The sequence below is a fragment of the Cardiocondyla obscurior genome, linkage group LG22 (assembly GCF_019399895.1).
Source record: "Cardiocondyla obscurior isolate alpha-2009 linkage group LG22, Cobs3.1, whole genome shotgun sequence".
Taxonomy (NCBI): domain Eukaryota; kingdom Metazoa; phylum Arthropoda; class Insecta; order Hymenoptera; family Formicidae; genus Cardiocondyla; species Cardiocondyla obscurior.
Genome location: NC_091885.1, coordinates 657,229 through 672,945, shown reverse-complemented (window position 1 = coordinate 672,945; position 15,717 = coordinate 657,229). Strand labels below are relative to the sequence as shown.

At 43.3% G+C, this 15,717-nt stretch overlaps 1 protein-coding gene across 1 annotated transcript; it reads left to right on the top strand.

The window, feature by feature from the left end:
- Positions 1 to 3,185: 3,185 nt before the first annotated feature.
- On the top strand, positions 3,186 to 5,401 carry LOC139110894 (uncharacterized). The gene is made up of 3 exons (XM_070670855.1): positions 3,186 to 3,911; positions 4,218 to 4,705; positions 5,104 to 5,401. The coding sequence occupies exons 1-3, from the start codon at positions 3,186 to 3,188 to the stop codon at positions 5,399 to 5,401; spliced, it is 1,512 nt and encodes a 503-aa protein (XP_070526956.1).
- Positions 5,402 to 15,717: the final 10,316 nt, after the last annotated feature.

Below are 15,717 nucleotides of genomic sequence, written 5' to 3'. Positions count from 1 at the left end.
TGCCATTTTGTACCTTCGCGGATGGCAACGAGAGTTTCTATTATTATTTCATTCGGTGACAGTATCAGTTGAGGTGCTGCAAATTTCACGCGTAAGGCCATTCGTTCCATCATCTCCTTATGAGCTGCTTCGTCGTTGACTAATTTCATCCAAAACATTGTTGGTGACTGTACGCGTACCACGCGTACCTCAATCGGCCAAGTGGACAGTTGTCTTACGTCGATGTTAAAAATCATCTGAAAAAAGAAATTAAAAAATTGAAAAAGTATAAAATTAGAAATTTTTTATGTATTAAATGGTTTTTAAAAAAGATATTAAAAAAATATTTAAGAATATATAAGAATATATACTTACAATTTTTGGTGACAAACGATGACAAACGATGACGATCAATTACTGATGAGTGGTTGCAAGGAACTGACTGCTCGACGGTTGAAGGATTCATCTTGATCCAAATTGTTTTCATGTTTATAGAGATAAAAATTATCATTCTCGTTCTCACTCACTTTGCCCTAAACATATTTGCACTCGCTTCAACCCTCATTTATAAAATAGACTACGCAGAGAACAAAGGCTGTGCGGCTAAACGCAAAGATTCTGCAAAACAGAGGGTAGTTGCTATTCGATGGGTGTACATTTCTTTTGTCCGAAAGAAATAAGTCAACGTTTTTAATTCCAAGAAGTAAAAGTTTGTAAAATAATTTTAGACGAGGGTAACCGAATTTTTTATCTGAAAGAGATAAGCTAACGGTTTTTTACTAACGGTTATTAATACCGTGAATATTAGTAAATGACTCAATATAATTTGAGAGAGGGTAAGAAATGAAATCACATGATTAATTGGTAGTAGGGGGTAGGATATAACGCACTCGTTATACCTCTTTTGTCACAATGCGTGAATCTCATTAGTGATTGAGCGATCGACGACTATGTACGAAATAAACAACAAAGAAATCGAAGTTGATGAAGAAATTGAAGTTGATGAAGAAATCGATGAGATTCATCCCTTGTCGGAGGATAGTGCCTGCAACACCGACGACGACGAAACGGTTGAAAATACTACGCGGAAAACGGTCAATTTGCGGAATTTAAGCGCGATTACTCCGCGTACGAAATTTTGTGCTATATATTTTTATTACGGTGACGAGCGAGGATACAACGTGTGCGCTTCTTGTTTGATATCGATGCAATACGATTTATATGACCCCATCTTCAAGATTCGCAAACACGTTGTAGGATCCTATGACAGTCTCTACGGTACGTGGTGCTCGAATTGCAAAGCCGCAACGTTTGTTATAATTTCGTGTGATATGTGCCCGGTGTGCACAACTGCGTGAGCGAGCAATGTACTTCGATTTTACATTCGCGTTAATTGCTAATGTAGGTTTTTTTTTATTTTGTTGTATTTATCGCTAATGTTGTCTTGCTTATGTCGTTGTTTTTTGTTGTATTTATCGCTAATGTTGTTGTTTTGTTGTATTTATTGCTAATGCCTTATTTATCGCTAATGTCGTTGTCTTTGTCGTACTTATTGCTACTGTTGTTGTCTTTCAACTTTTGAGTGCGCGAGACGTATGATAAACATAAAAATGGATCGAAGTCTCCTCGAGGAAGAGCGTCAACTCCTGTTGCAGGCTAACACCGTGACTACCTTGGTAGAATTTTTCACTTGTGCTGAAAGATGCGACGAGCTAGTAAATCAGCTCGAGGAACGTAGCTGCGCTAAGCGAGCGCGCGTATCCATCGGGTGCGCGCAATCCACGGTGGCGAGTATCGCGCGACTCCTGGGTGCCAAGAAACATTTATACGAACATTACGTGCACCAGGGTGGTGAGTACGCGAGCACTAGTGCTGCCGACGGTGATGGTGACAAAACGACTAATGAACTCGATTGGCGTGAGATCGAGACCGCGTTCAAAAGTCGTATTGCAACGGGTGTGGTGATAAACACAAACTATATTGAGCTGCTGCGATTCCTGGAGGATGCCGGTAACGTGGTATACGAGCGCATACGAGACATCATGCTTAAAAACAATTGTGTAAAAGTGAATACTGCGTTCAATGGTGAGTTTACGGCCGGGGACAAACGCGCCAACAAAAGTATAACCACGAAAAACTGTGAGATTTTTCAAGAAACGGATGTGCGCGAGTAGTACCGGCTACACGTTGTCGAACCCACGCTGGCTTCTCTAAAGGAGTTTTAGGAGCGTGACAGCAGATGGGCGTTGTCGCGAATTTTGAACTTGATAATCAACGTAAATAAGTACAATCCGATGCGCGCGGGATGCTACGTTACATTGTCACGGAAGTTAGCCGCTAAAAAAGCGGTGATATGTGTAAAGTCGATGGATGACAAGTGTCTCGCGTGGTCAGTAGTGGCAGCTCTGTATCCCGCGAAGCAGAACGTGAATCGGAAATCGTCGTACCCGCATTACACAACGGTGTTGAACGTCAAGGGTGTACAGATTCCCGCGACTTTTAAAGACGTTGCGAGACTCGAACAATTAAACGATATCTCAATCAATGTGTACGCCACTGAAAGATGTGGAAAAGAAATTAACGTTCTACCTGTACACCTCACTAACGAGAAGAAAAAGAAACACGTAAATTTATTGTACGTACAACGCGACGATGACAACGATGACCAGGAAATAGGACCATTTGCGTGTATCAGTAATCTATCACGTCTTGTCAGCTCACAACTAAGCGGACGCGAGCATCGTAAATACATTTGTGATCGGTACGTATAGTTTTGAATATTTCATTAATTTTTTTCTTTTTAAATATATTTTTTAATAATATTTTATTTTAAGTATCTTCATTACTTCAGTTCGAGCGAGAAATTTAAGGTTCATATCGTGGATTGTGGAACTTTAAACAACTGCGCTATACGACTACCTAGCGAGAACGACAAATGGCTCAGCTTTTCCAACCACGACAACAAGGAGCGCGTACCGTTCATCGTATACGCCGATCTGGAGTGCGTGCTGCGAAAGATAGATCCACCATCGTCGCCGAAGTAAACGACGTTTAACTACCAACGTCATGAAGTATTCAGCGTGGGATACTACGTGCGATGCTCGTTCGACGAGTCGCTGTCAAGATATGAATATCATCGCGAATTCGATTACATCGAGTGGTTCGTTGAGCAATTAGTGAAACTGGCTCATCGCGTAAAAACTATAATGTTGAAAACCGTCCCGATGGAGACGTTGTCGAATGCGGAGCGTGAGGAGTATGAGAACGCGACAGTCTGCCACGTGTGTGAAAGTCCGTTTGCGGTGGACAAGAAGCGTGTGCGCGATTATTGTCATATGACCGGTCGGTATAGAGGTCCCGCGCACTCAAAATGTAACTTGCAATACCGCGACACGCGTTACATCCCCGTCGTGTTTCATAATTTGTCAGGCTACGACGCACACTTTGTTATAAAGGAAATCACCACTGCGTATGAGGGTAAAGTCGATTTGTTGCCGATAACAAAGGAGAAATACATCTCTCTTACGAAACACGTGAACGATACAGCTAAGGGACAGGACTTGCGAACTGCGATAAAATTGCGCTTCATAGATTCGTACAAATTTTTGAACGCTAGCCTCGACAAATTATCGTCTTTACTTATTAAGGATAAAATGCGAATCTTGCGCGCTGAATTTGCAAAACTTTCAGAGAAAAATTTCGATCTCTTGACACGAAAAGGTATATTTCCGTACGAGTACGTCAACAGCGTCGAAAGATTGGATGAGTCGAGCCTACCGTCGCGCAAATCGTTCTTCAGCTCGCTGACCGGTGACACGGTGAGTAAAACAGATTACGCGCACGCCGAGACCGTATGGCAGCAATTCTCTATTCAAACTCTAGGCGAGTACAGCGATCTGTACCTCAAGACCGATGTACTGTTATTGGCCGACGTATTTGAAAATTTTCGCGATAGATGCGTCGAGAGTTACGGACTCGATCCCGCGCTCTACTACACCTTACCCGGTTTCACGTGGGACGCGATGCTCAAGCATACGCGTATTAATTTCGAACTGTTGACTAACATCGATATGGTGATGTTCATCGAACGCGGTATACGCGGCGGTCTCAGTCAATGCTCCAACAGATACGCGCGAGCTAATAACAGATACATGCGGTCGGGGAACGACTCGTCGAAACCTTCGTCGTACATCGTGTATTACGATGTAAACAACTTGTACAGTTGGGCTGTGTGTCAGCCGTTACCATACGCGGATTTTGAATGGGTCGACGACGAAGAACTCGCGAACCTCGAAGTAGACGCGATTGCCGTGGACTCGCCCACGGGTTATATTCTCGAGGTGGATCTCAAGTATCTTGCAAGCGTGCACGACATGCACTCTGATCTGCCGTTCTGTCCCACGCGAGAGAAACCACCGGGGGCGAAACATGATACAAAACTTTTGGCTACGCTGTACGACAAGAAGCGATACGTCATACACTATCGCAATCTGCAGCTGTGCACGTGTCACGGTCTTCGCGTCACCAAGGTTTACCGCGCGCTGCGATTCACTCAGTCAGCATGGTTGCGTGATTACATCGAGCTCAACACGCGACATCGAACTCGCGCGACCAATGATTTCAAGAAAAATTTGTTTAAACTGATGAACAACGCGGTGTTCGGTAAAACGATGGAGAACGTACGAAATCGCGTCGATGTTAGATTGCTTTCGCAGTGGGACGGACGGTACGGTGTGGAAGCGATGATCGCCAAACCTAATTTTCACAGCAGAAGTGTATTCGCGGAAAATTTGGTGGCTGTGGAATTGCGTAAACTCGAGGTAAAATTCACTAAGCCGATATACGTTGGTATGTCCATACTCGACATATCTAAGGTGTGCTTGTACGAGTTTCATCACGAGTACATGTTACCAACTTTTGGAGACAAATGTAGCGTCATGTATACCGACACGGACAGTCTCGTGTACAGCGTCCAGTGTGAGGATGTATACGAGATGATGAAGCGTGATATCGCGCGGTTCGACACGAGCGACTATCCACCTGATAACGCGTACGGTATGCCTCTCGCGAACAAAAAAATACCGGGTTTAATGAAAGATGAGTGCAACGGTGCGATCGTTACAGAGTTTGTAGGACTCAGAAAATGTACGCGATTAAGGTGGACGGTAAGAGTGACACTAAAAAAGCAAAGGGTGTAAAGAGTGGAGTCGTGGCGCGAACTATAACGTTCGACGATTATGTGAAGTGTCTCGAGAACGAGATCGCTATGACTCGCGACCAATCGTGCGTAAGATCAAAATTGCATCAAGTGTACACCGTATCCGAGACAAAGATCGCTTTGAGTCCGTACGACGACAAGCGATATCTCGAGCCAGACTCGACCAACACCCTACCATGGGGTCATTATCGCATACCTCTATAATTATATATGTATTTCAGATGTATCAGATGTATTATAGATTGCGTTAAGGTATACAGTACACATGTACGCAGTATACAGTACACATGTACGCAGTATGCAGTATGTAGTATGTAGTATGCAGTATGCAGTATGCAGTTTTATATTTTATTATTTTTAAATACATCGAATTGCATATAAATGTGTGGGATCAGAGTTTCGCGGGTTAGGGAAACTCGTGATTAACAAGTAATAATAATGTCTCTCTTTATTATCACTCTTTGGCTCACAAATACTTTACGCGTTTTACTGCTTGCTACGATTTCCGTACCGGGACTAAGCCTGTTCGCGCCCGTTTCGCAACGTTGCTTCTCTAAAAACGAAAACTAATCGGAAACTAAACCTTCCGCCACGAGTGGCTGTCTTACGTATTATTAAAAAGCGCTGTCGATAACTCTGTCGATTATGCTGTTATCGGTAACCTGTATGCGATCGGTGCCGCGGTTATGACAAAAATTAAATTCAAAAACATATGCAAAATCTTATATACTACACTCTCCCATTCTGCCGTAATATTTGCCCTCGAATATTAATTATCGCCTACAATATCCTCATCGATCTCGGAATCACTATGTGCCCAAGGATTCATATGATCTGCTGCTGTTGAGGTACTAAACGGACCCTCGTGATCGCCTTCGCGCTGCACCACATATCGATCGTTTCGCAGGACTTGTATCACTCGATAGGGCCCTAAAAACTTGTTTGCCAATTTCAAACCGGGTCCCTGTTGCGTACGCTTAATTGCAACCAAGTCGCCTTCTACATATTTAGTCGCTGCCTTTCTTTTCTTGTCGTATTTGTGTTTATTTTCGCGCTGAATTTTTTCGATACGCTCGCTCGCTTGTCGCCGCAATTCATCTCGCTCATCCTGGAATGCTTCGATACATTCTTTCTCTAACAATTGTCTCACCTCGGGATTATCTCGCAGTCGCGCTTGCACACCAAAAAATAAATGAAACAGATTCGTACCTATACTACTGCTTAACGTTGTGTTAATACATTGCTGCGCGATATCTAAATATTTATACCACTGCTCGCGATTAGAATTAGACAATTTTGTAAGTAATGGGATTAAAATGCGGTTGATACGCTCAACTTGTCCATTAGTTCTCGGAATTCCGGTAGTGATTGATACGTGTTCAATTTTCTCTTTACGGCAATACTCAGTAAAATCATTAGAAGTGAAAGCTGCTCCACGGTCAGATATAATTCTACGCGGATTTCCAAATACAATTGATTGCTTCGTTAATTTATCTAACGCCTCACACGCATTTGTAGATTTAGTGGCATACAGCCATGTGAATTTCGAGTACGCATCTATCACAACAAAAATATGCTTATAATTTTTTCTCGTAGAAGGAAGAGGACCGATATGATCAATATGATAAGTGTGCAACGGAACCTCTTCTTTTGCTATCGGGTTGAGAAAACCTTCCTGCTTGCCCTGTTTTTTCTCGGCTAGAATACATGCGACACAATTTTTTATTACACTCTCTATCTTCGCTTTAGCATTCGGAATCCAGTAATTGTTTCGCAAAATCGCCTCGGTTTTTGAAACGGAAAAATGTCCTCTCTCGTACGCTTGTCGGATTATCTGTGATTGCATTGATTTTGGTACAACCAGACATAGATTGCCGTCAATCTCTTTATAAAGCAAATCGCTTCGCATTACATATCTGTCGCTTTTCCCTAGCTTGACCTGATTTAGAACTCTTCTTATGTTGGTATCGTCATTCTGTGCTTTTCTAAGCTGCGCTGTTAGTCCGTCAGTTCGCTTCTCGATAACGTTACACTCGGTAATCGGATAACGACTCAATGCGTCGACATGGCCCATACTCTTACCAGGGCGGTGTACAATTTTGTAATCGAACTCTTCGAGTAAGAGAGCCCATCTTGCTACCCGTACGCACAAATCTTTCTTACGCATCGTTGCCGTGAACGCGCGGCAATCCGTTATAATCGTGAACGCTATTCCTATCAAGTAAACTCGGAATTTTTTCAATGCCCTTACTATGGCTAATACTTCGAGCTCATAACTTGAGTAATTTTGTTCAGCCGGTGTTGTTTTACCACTATTATAATAAATCGGGTGAAACGCATTATCATCAATGCTTTTTTGTAACAATATTGCACCGTATCCGTGCACAGACGCGTCAGTATGAAGTTCCGTTTTAGCATTTATTTTGTATAAATTTAATACAGGTTTACTAATCAATATTTCTTTAAGTCGAACGAAAGCCTCTCTCTCTTTCTCTCCAAACGAAAATTCAACATTAGCTCTCAGCAAATTACTCAATGGTCGGGCGATAATCGAATACTGCGGTATAAATTTTCTGAAGTAGCCTCTCAATCCTAAGAAGCTCTGTATTTGTTTAACGTTTGCCGGTTCCGGGAATTTTTGTACGGCCTCTACCTTGCGCGTAGACGGATACACTTGCCCATTCTCTATAACGTGGCCCAAAAATTCTACCCGGTGTCTCAAAAAGCTGCACTTTTGCCAATTAATTTCTAGACCCGCTTTGTTTGCGACTTTCAATACCTTTTCCAACTTTGCCAATCCACTCTCACGATCTAACGACGGTACGATAAGATCATCCATGTACGCCAACACTATTTTATTTCGGATAAGATCTCGGAAGACTATATTAATAAATTTTTGGAAAACGGCTGGCGAATTGCAAAGACCAAAGGGAACGCGTAAAAATTCGTAATGACCGTCTGGCACTATGAATGCGGTATATTTACGACTCTGTTCGTCGATCGGAACGTGAAAAAAACCATTCTTTAGATCCAACGTACTAAAAATCCGTGCCTCTTGAAGCGAATCTAACTGATCTTCTATTAAAGGTATAGGATACCTATCCTTAACGATTTTTTTGTTCAACATACGGTAATCAATGCATAATCTAGTCGAGCCGTTCTTTTTTTTAGTTAACACAACGGGACTCGCGTAATCGAACAAGGATGGCTGTACAATACCGTCGCGCATCCACTCCGTTATCTGTGCGATTATTTGTTCCTTTTCTGACGGTGCGAGTCGTCTGGCTCGCTGATAAACGGGCTCTTCGTCATTTACAATTATAGTTATCTTAATATATACGTCGTGTGTTTTATTCGGTCGGTAATTCGCAACTAAATCTCTAACGCAATTTTTATTTTCTTCCTCCGGTATGTGAGATACGCCTACCTCGTTGGTCTCGTCGCAGTCTAAATTAATTTGAAAAATATCTAATACATTTTCGTGTAAAGATTCAAGCATTTGGCGAATAACGATTTCGCCCGCTTTCGTCGTCATTTCGATAGTGTTTAGGAAGTCAGCGCCAATAATTAACTCATGCGTTAAAAGCGTGTCCGAAACGACACGTATTAACATCGGATATACATTGCCGTCTATAGTTATTTCCGTATGGAATTTTCCTAGTGTCGCGATATTATCGGAACCGATACCACGAAATCTAATTTCCTTTTGATTTAATTTAGGTGATCCTAATTTTACATATTTATCGCAACGCATTAAACTCAAATTGCTCCCGGTGTCGACTAACGCCGAGACTTTATGACCGTTAATTTCTACCGTTTTTACATAGTTTTTGTTACCGCCACGCGTACCGTCCTGTATATTCCTTACAGTTTTTTGCCGCTTTTCGCATTTCGTCGCAATGTGTCCTCGCTCGCCGCAATGAAAACATTTCGGTCCGTCGGCTTTCGTCGGGCAATCGGCGCTCAAATGATTCCGCATGCCGCAGTTGAAACATCTTCGCTCAGCGTCTTCTTTTGTTGAACGTTGTCGTCGCACCCCGCCGCCGTCCTTCTGTTGTTCGTTTTTTCTCGCGCTGCTCGCCGATAGCTGACGATCTCTTATCGTCACTTTTTTGAACGCCTTCATCAATGCTGCCTTCAATGTAAACATGTTTAGACGAGCCTGGTTCCTCAAGGTTACTACTGGTATACCGTCGATAATATAATCTATGATCTCGTCCTCGCTGATCGGCACTTGGTTAGCCAAAATAATTTTCTCGTACATGTACTGCTGAAAAGTTTCCTCTCTCTTCCAGGTACGCTCCTCGAACTTCCTCCGCAACTGTACTCTACAGGGACGATGGTCGTACATTTCTCGCATCTCTTTCAGCAAATCGTCGAGCGATAGCCGAATATGTTCGGGCTTGGAATGCAGCCACTCCGCTGCCTTGCCTTTCAGACGCATGCCAATTAAAATTTTAACACGGTCGTCAGTTAACCGATATGTAACTTGGATCAATCGGATCTGCTCTTCTCAGATCTTGTAGTCACCGGTACTTCCGTCAAAATTTCCAATCTGTTTTGTGAGAGTACTTCGCGTGAGTTCAATAATGCAAGGCAGAAAAATACACAAAAAAAACACACTTTAATTAAAACTTATTTACACTATTTACAATGTCTTGTAGTTTCGCCAGCACGGCAAAAACTCCGCTTCGAAAATTCGCGGTCTCGCGATGCACTCGCACGGTGCCGCAATTATCGCTTTTTTTCGTTTTCCGTTGAACTCGGAGCTCTCGCGGATCCGACACGCTTGTTCAACGGCTTTTTCGCTACTGGAGTTCCCGGGCATTCCTTCCTAGAAAACGCTCGCGAATTCGAGGCAATGCCCAAAAAAGGCAAAAACGAGCGATAAGCCTCGGCATTGGTCAAAAAACGATCGCGCGATAGCGATCCAGCACAACACGCCGCTGGATCACAACACGGCGCAACGTCCGACACACCGTATCACGCGCTCGGGGCCTGACAGCGCGTCGCGATCAGCTGTTTTGTGCCCAAAAATAGCGAGCACGCGTCGGCTTGTCAACGCCTTGCACGCGAGGCCGCACGCGGCGACCGAATGTCCAACACAATCAGATCCGCAATGGCCGATAAACTTACTTTCGGCACATCTGAAGAAACATTCTCTTGCTCTGAAGAACTATGGCTTGATACGTTCAGCTGCTGCATCCCTCTCAGCATCTCTATTTCTCGTCGCGCAAGCTGCAGCTCTCGACTCGCCAAATTATTTTCTCTGCGCATCATGTTGATCACCCACTCGTAACGTCCTAACGTCTTCAGATCGCTCGCACACTGGGCTTCCGCCGCTGCACCGGCCTCTGCCGATATTCCAGAAGTATCTTCCGGTCCCGCACTCTCAGAATCAGCCTCAGTTAATCGGTTGATCAGCTCTGCTTTATTTCCTGCGGTAGAAAGACTTTTCTCTTTTAGCCTGTCCTTCAACTCGATGACCGTCAGGTCCGCTAGATTTTTTGCACTCATCTCGGATAATTTCGTACTCAGTAGCACGCTGCTGCTTGGCTCTCACTTGCGTCTTCACGTTTATTCGATCGGGCTTGACCACGCTGCCGGCCGATTCTCTCTCTCTCGTGTCCTTTCCCGACTGCTCGATCCCGGACGAGCCCCCAAGTTTGTGGGATCAGAGTTTCGCGGGTTAGGGAAACTCGTGATTAACGGGTAATAATAATGTCTCTCTTTATTGTCACTCTTTGGCTCACAAATACTTTACGCGTTTTACTGCTCGCTACGATCTCCGTACCGGGACTGAGCCTGTTCGCGCCCGTTTCGCAACGTTGCTTCTCTAAAAACAAAAACTAATCGGAAACTAAACCTTCCGCCACGAGTAGCTGTCTTACGTATTATTAAAAAGCGCTGTCGATAACGCTGTCGATAATGCTGTTATCGGTAACCTGTATGCGATCGGTGCCGCGGTTATGACAAAAATTAAATTCAAAAACATATGCAAAATCTTATATACTACAAATGTGTAAAATAAAAATAAAGATATACATGTATGCAGTATACAGTTTTATATATTTTTCTTATTTTAAAATACATTGAATCGCATATACATGTGTAAAAAGGAATAAAAAACTTTATTAAACGATGCTGTTTTTGTCAATCCATGAATTGTGTGATCCATCAAGTCCCAGCCATTTCACGTAGACCTTGTCACCCTACTTACGCAGAATCTTCTCCACCAAATATACGTCCGGATGTGTCGCGCGATGCAACTCATGCTCGTAGAACGCTCCGGCTATCGCTTCACCGCGATAATCCTCGAGCAGATAGGTCGCTGGATTGGTTTGCTGCATCTTGACGATCGTGAAAACCTCGGTGGTCCAATTCGGAGTGTATCCCTTTTCGAAAATCATTTTAAACTTGCTCACGCGTACTTTATCACCGACCCTGAATTTGGCCGGAGCGGTTATCTTTATCGTACACGGTGTCGAGAAGTTTCTTGGCGATCTCAGGTGTCACGTCGATGGGCCGCATGCCGATCGTTCGGTGCTTGCGCCTATTATACTCGTCTACGAGACGCGGTAGCGCGTCGAACCACTCGTAATTGCCGTTGAGCGTAAACATCTTCCACATAATGTTTTTGAGTGTGCGATTGAATCGCTCGACTACTGACGCCTTTAACACCGAGTACGTTAGTAGGGAATAAACACGGGTTCTAATCCATGGGGCAATGAGCGGGGCGCGGGGACGGGGGAAGGATCTACAGCAAGAGGAGCGCAGAGAGAAGGAATCTCACAGGCGTAAAGACGAACGAGTCACCTCACTCTTTTTCTCTTATGTCTCTACGCCAGTGAGATTCCACCTCCCTAACCTCCTCTTACTATAGATCCTTCCCCGTCCCCGCGCCCCGCTCATTGCACCAAGAATTAAAACTCCTCCCTGCGCTCCTCTTGCTGTAGATCCTTCCCCGCGCCCCGCTCATTGCCCCAAGAATTAAAACTCACATGTCAGCGAAAATCTTACGCACCGCCCATTTTCGCACCGACCATTTTTTATTACGCACCGACCATCTTTACGCATCCGAGAATCCGCACATTGTCACCGAAAATTGAATAAAAAAATTTAAAAATATAAAATTTTGCTCACTAATTAGTTGGGCCGCTTTCTTTTGACTGACGGCAGGTCGTCGTCGATAAAGGCGAAGCGCCTCGTATGGCCACACAAATGTAGACACTTGTCTACAATGTGCGCCCCGTCGTCGCCAACTCTCGGTGTTCTGTCGACGATAACCTCGTCGACTTTTCGCGTTCGGACGTAGTCACGCAGCCGGTCGCCCTGATAAACGTCCAGCAACGCGACGTTATTTTTGTTGTGCGTGTTGCACCACAAACCACCCGAACTAAAAACGTTTTTCACACCTATCTCGCGGTTAAAAATGTGATGGATAATCGAGTTGCAATTATCCATCTCGCGATACGTTTCGTTCACGACTGGCAGCTACGAGCTCGTCGCATAATCGCGATGCATAAAAAATGCTTATGCGAAAAGAATGCATTTTTTTTCAATGCGCATTTGATGGCGAGACTACACTCAGGTGACGAGACCATAATACCGAGAAATTAAAATGCAAACGCAGCAAGATCAGGAAACGGGCGGAAATCTTATTTCATTAAGAACAGCGGCGCATACATTTAATAAAATAAAAAATTTTTTTTAATATTACTTTATTACATATTTTATATTTACATTTAAACACTATTTTATAGTAAAGATAAAGTATTATTTTTTACTATTTACAATTACAATTACAAGTAATATTTATAATGTTACGTCAGGAAGGTTAATTTTGTTTAATTAATTAGTTGGAAGGAATTCCTTGGAATGGACTTTGCCGGTAGGGTAGGAAAGTGACGTACCACCGAATTTATGTGTGATTCGAGATTTGAATCTTCACAATTTTACGCGCCGATTATTTTCGGATTTCAATTGAGCGCGTAAGTGGTTCTTTTTAGAGAAAGGAAATGAATCCTTATTCTCTGGGATAGAACCAGGCGTAATTGTTCGCTTAGACAGGATAGTTCAGGATAATAATAAAATAATTAAGTCATGATTTGAATAGCGCAAAGTTAACAATTTAATTCTAAATAAATGACTCTAATTACAAATAAAAATGATTCATACAATGCAAGTGAAACAATTTGGAAAAATTCAATCGGTTCGTTTAAAATATAAAAATAATATGAAAGTTTTTACGGAAAAAATTAAATAATATGAAAAAGGTTGAAGGCGAATGAACAAATATAAATTAAACATAACGGAGATTGAGTATTTACAATATATACATGAGTGTGTGTGTATGTGTGTATGATTAATCTAATGTGACTTCCTCGATCTCCACCACCCTCGCTGTGGATCTCGGGAAGACCAGATCTATTAGTCGGATCGGGGCCAGGAAAGGAAATTCCACCCCGGGGTAATAAATGAAAAAGTGAGAATCAGGATCAGACCGAGCTGCCTGACTCCTGATCTCCTCTGGTTCAAAGTGGTCAGGGCCGATGGAGTAGGCCCTTTCCGGGACAGGATCTGTCCACGGAGTACAGGACCTGCGGAGGAGCTCCAGGAGAGGATCTATAACCTCTCTTGGTTCTGGACGCTCCTCGAGGATCTCTATACTCGGGACCGGAGATGGAGGTTGATCGGGGAAGTCTACTCCTGGGAGAGAGATAAATTCATCTTCGCCCAGAGAGACTGTTTCCTCAGGTTCGAAAGGAAAAGGAGGTGGTGAGAGAGGAGAGGAGCAGGCTCTTGGCTCACCTCCGGGAAACCGTGGCTCGGAGATGAGGGAAGAATTCGGGGTATAAGAAGGAGTCGTGGGGCGGAATTGTTCCGATCCCGGCTCTGTGGACTGACTCGAAAAGTTGATCTCGATGGAAGGATTTTCGCTTGGATTATTCAGGCTCTCCTCTTCTTCCGGGAAATATCCGTATAACGGCTCCGGATCGCCGTGGATAGGTGACGGTGGCGGAGGGCCCGGACGAGGAGACCAAGGTCTCTCCTCGTGGCGCGCGGGAGAGACGAATACCTCTTCGCTTGGTGCCGCCGCGAGCAGGTATTGAATGAAGAACCGGCGGACCAGCTCCCTCAAGTTTTTAATTTGTGTATTTCGTCGCGCCCGACTTTTCTTCAAGGATTTCTTATTTAGTGATTCCACTAAAATTAATAATTGATTTTAATTTAATTTGAACAGAATTTTGGAAAGTTTAACAATAATGGAGTGAAGGAGATTCGTCACCGACGAATTCCGTAGGGCTCGACCCGCCCATGATAGATTCCACGTAATCTATCTTTGGCGAGAATCGCTTGCCGATTCTTTAGCCGTGGACAGTCGCCAAAGTTCCAGCAATATTTCGCGGCGTTAACCACAGAAAATCGCTAGTTATTCGACAGCATGTCCCGACCGGTGTTCGGAAGCAGGTATTCTCGCACATTTAACGGATCGCGGGAACAATCAGAACAGAATCAAAACCGCGGAACCTCGACTCGGACATTTCTTTCTCTCTTAGATAACACTTTGGAACAATTAATTGAGGAATATATTTAGTGGAATCGTGTTTTCGCAGGGATACATATTGAAATGTTGGAACTTACTTTTTAAGAGATCTTCAAACGGCTTCTTCGATAGCTTGTGGATCGACTTGCACACTCAAAACACTCATGTTAAGTTTAAGGAAACTGAGTCAGTTTGTAGCTGAGATGCAAGAGAGCGTGCTCAGCCTGAGCACAAGATTTTATAAGCTCGGAAAAGGGGGAGGACTCTTCCCGAATTTTAATTTTTCTGAAATTCTAATCTCTCATTTGCAGAGCTTATTCCTCCACTTTTCCTATCTCAAAATTATTGGGCATTCGCACTTCATCCCTTCTCTATTTCTTAAGCTTCTAAGTTTTCGCCCTTAGTTTCTAAATTTTGGTGAGGAGTTCCCGAAATCTATTGGTTTTAAGGAGGTAATATGCCTACGAAGCACCCCCGCTTCAACGAGTTACCCCTTCCGAGCCTTCCAGAATTTTTCTATCATTTCCATCGAGAGATGGTAGGGTAACTTTTACTTTCCATACGACATATGGTTACCTGGCTTTATTGCCTTTGCCTGCGCCACATACTCCGGTAATTTCGGGCCTCTCGCGCCCTTGGTTTTTCTAAAGCTCAGGATCTGTAAGCAATTACAATTTTAAGAAAAAAGTTATTTTTTTCTTTTCCTGTGACAGACAGGTTATCAAAGTTGAAATATTTATGAGCCCTTAAGTTTTTGATTTTTTTGTGTTATGTCTAGACAAATTCTTTGTCTGACTTTCGTTGGCGCCCGTTTGCAATTTGTTGCATGTTTTTTATGCTTTCACGCAACAAATTGTCCCAGAATGTTGACGTCTGTTGAATTATCTTCTGAAAAGCTCTGAAGTTCCTTTTTTTTTATGTTACAATGGACTACGGTCTACCTTCCTCTTAACTAAAATTTTAATATACGTCG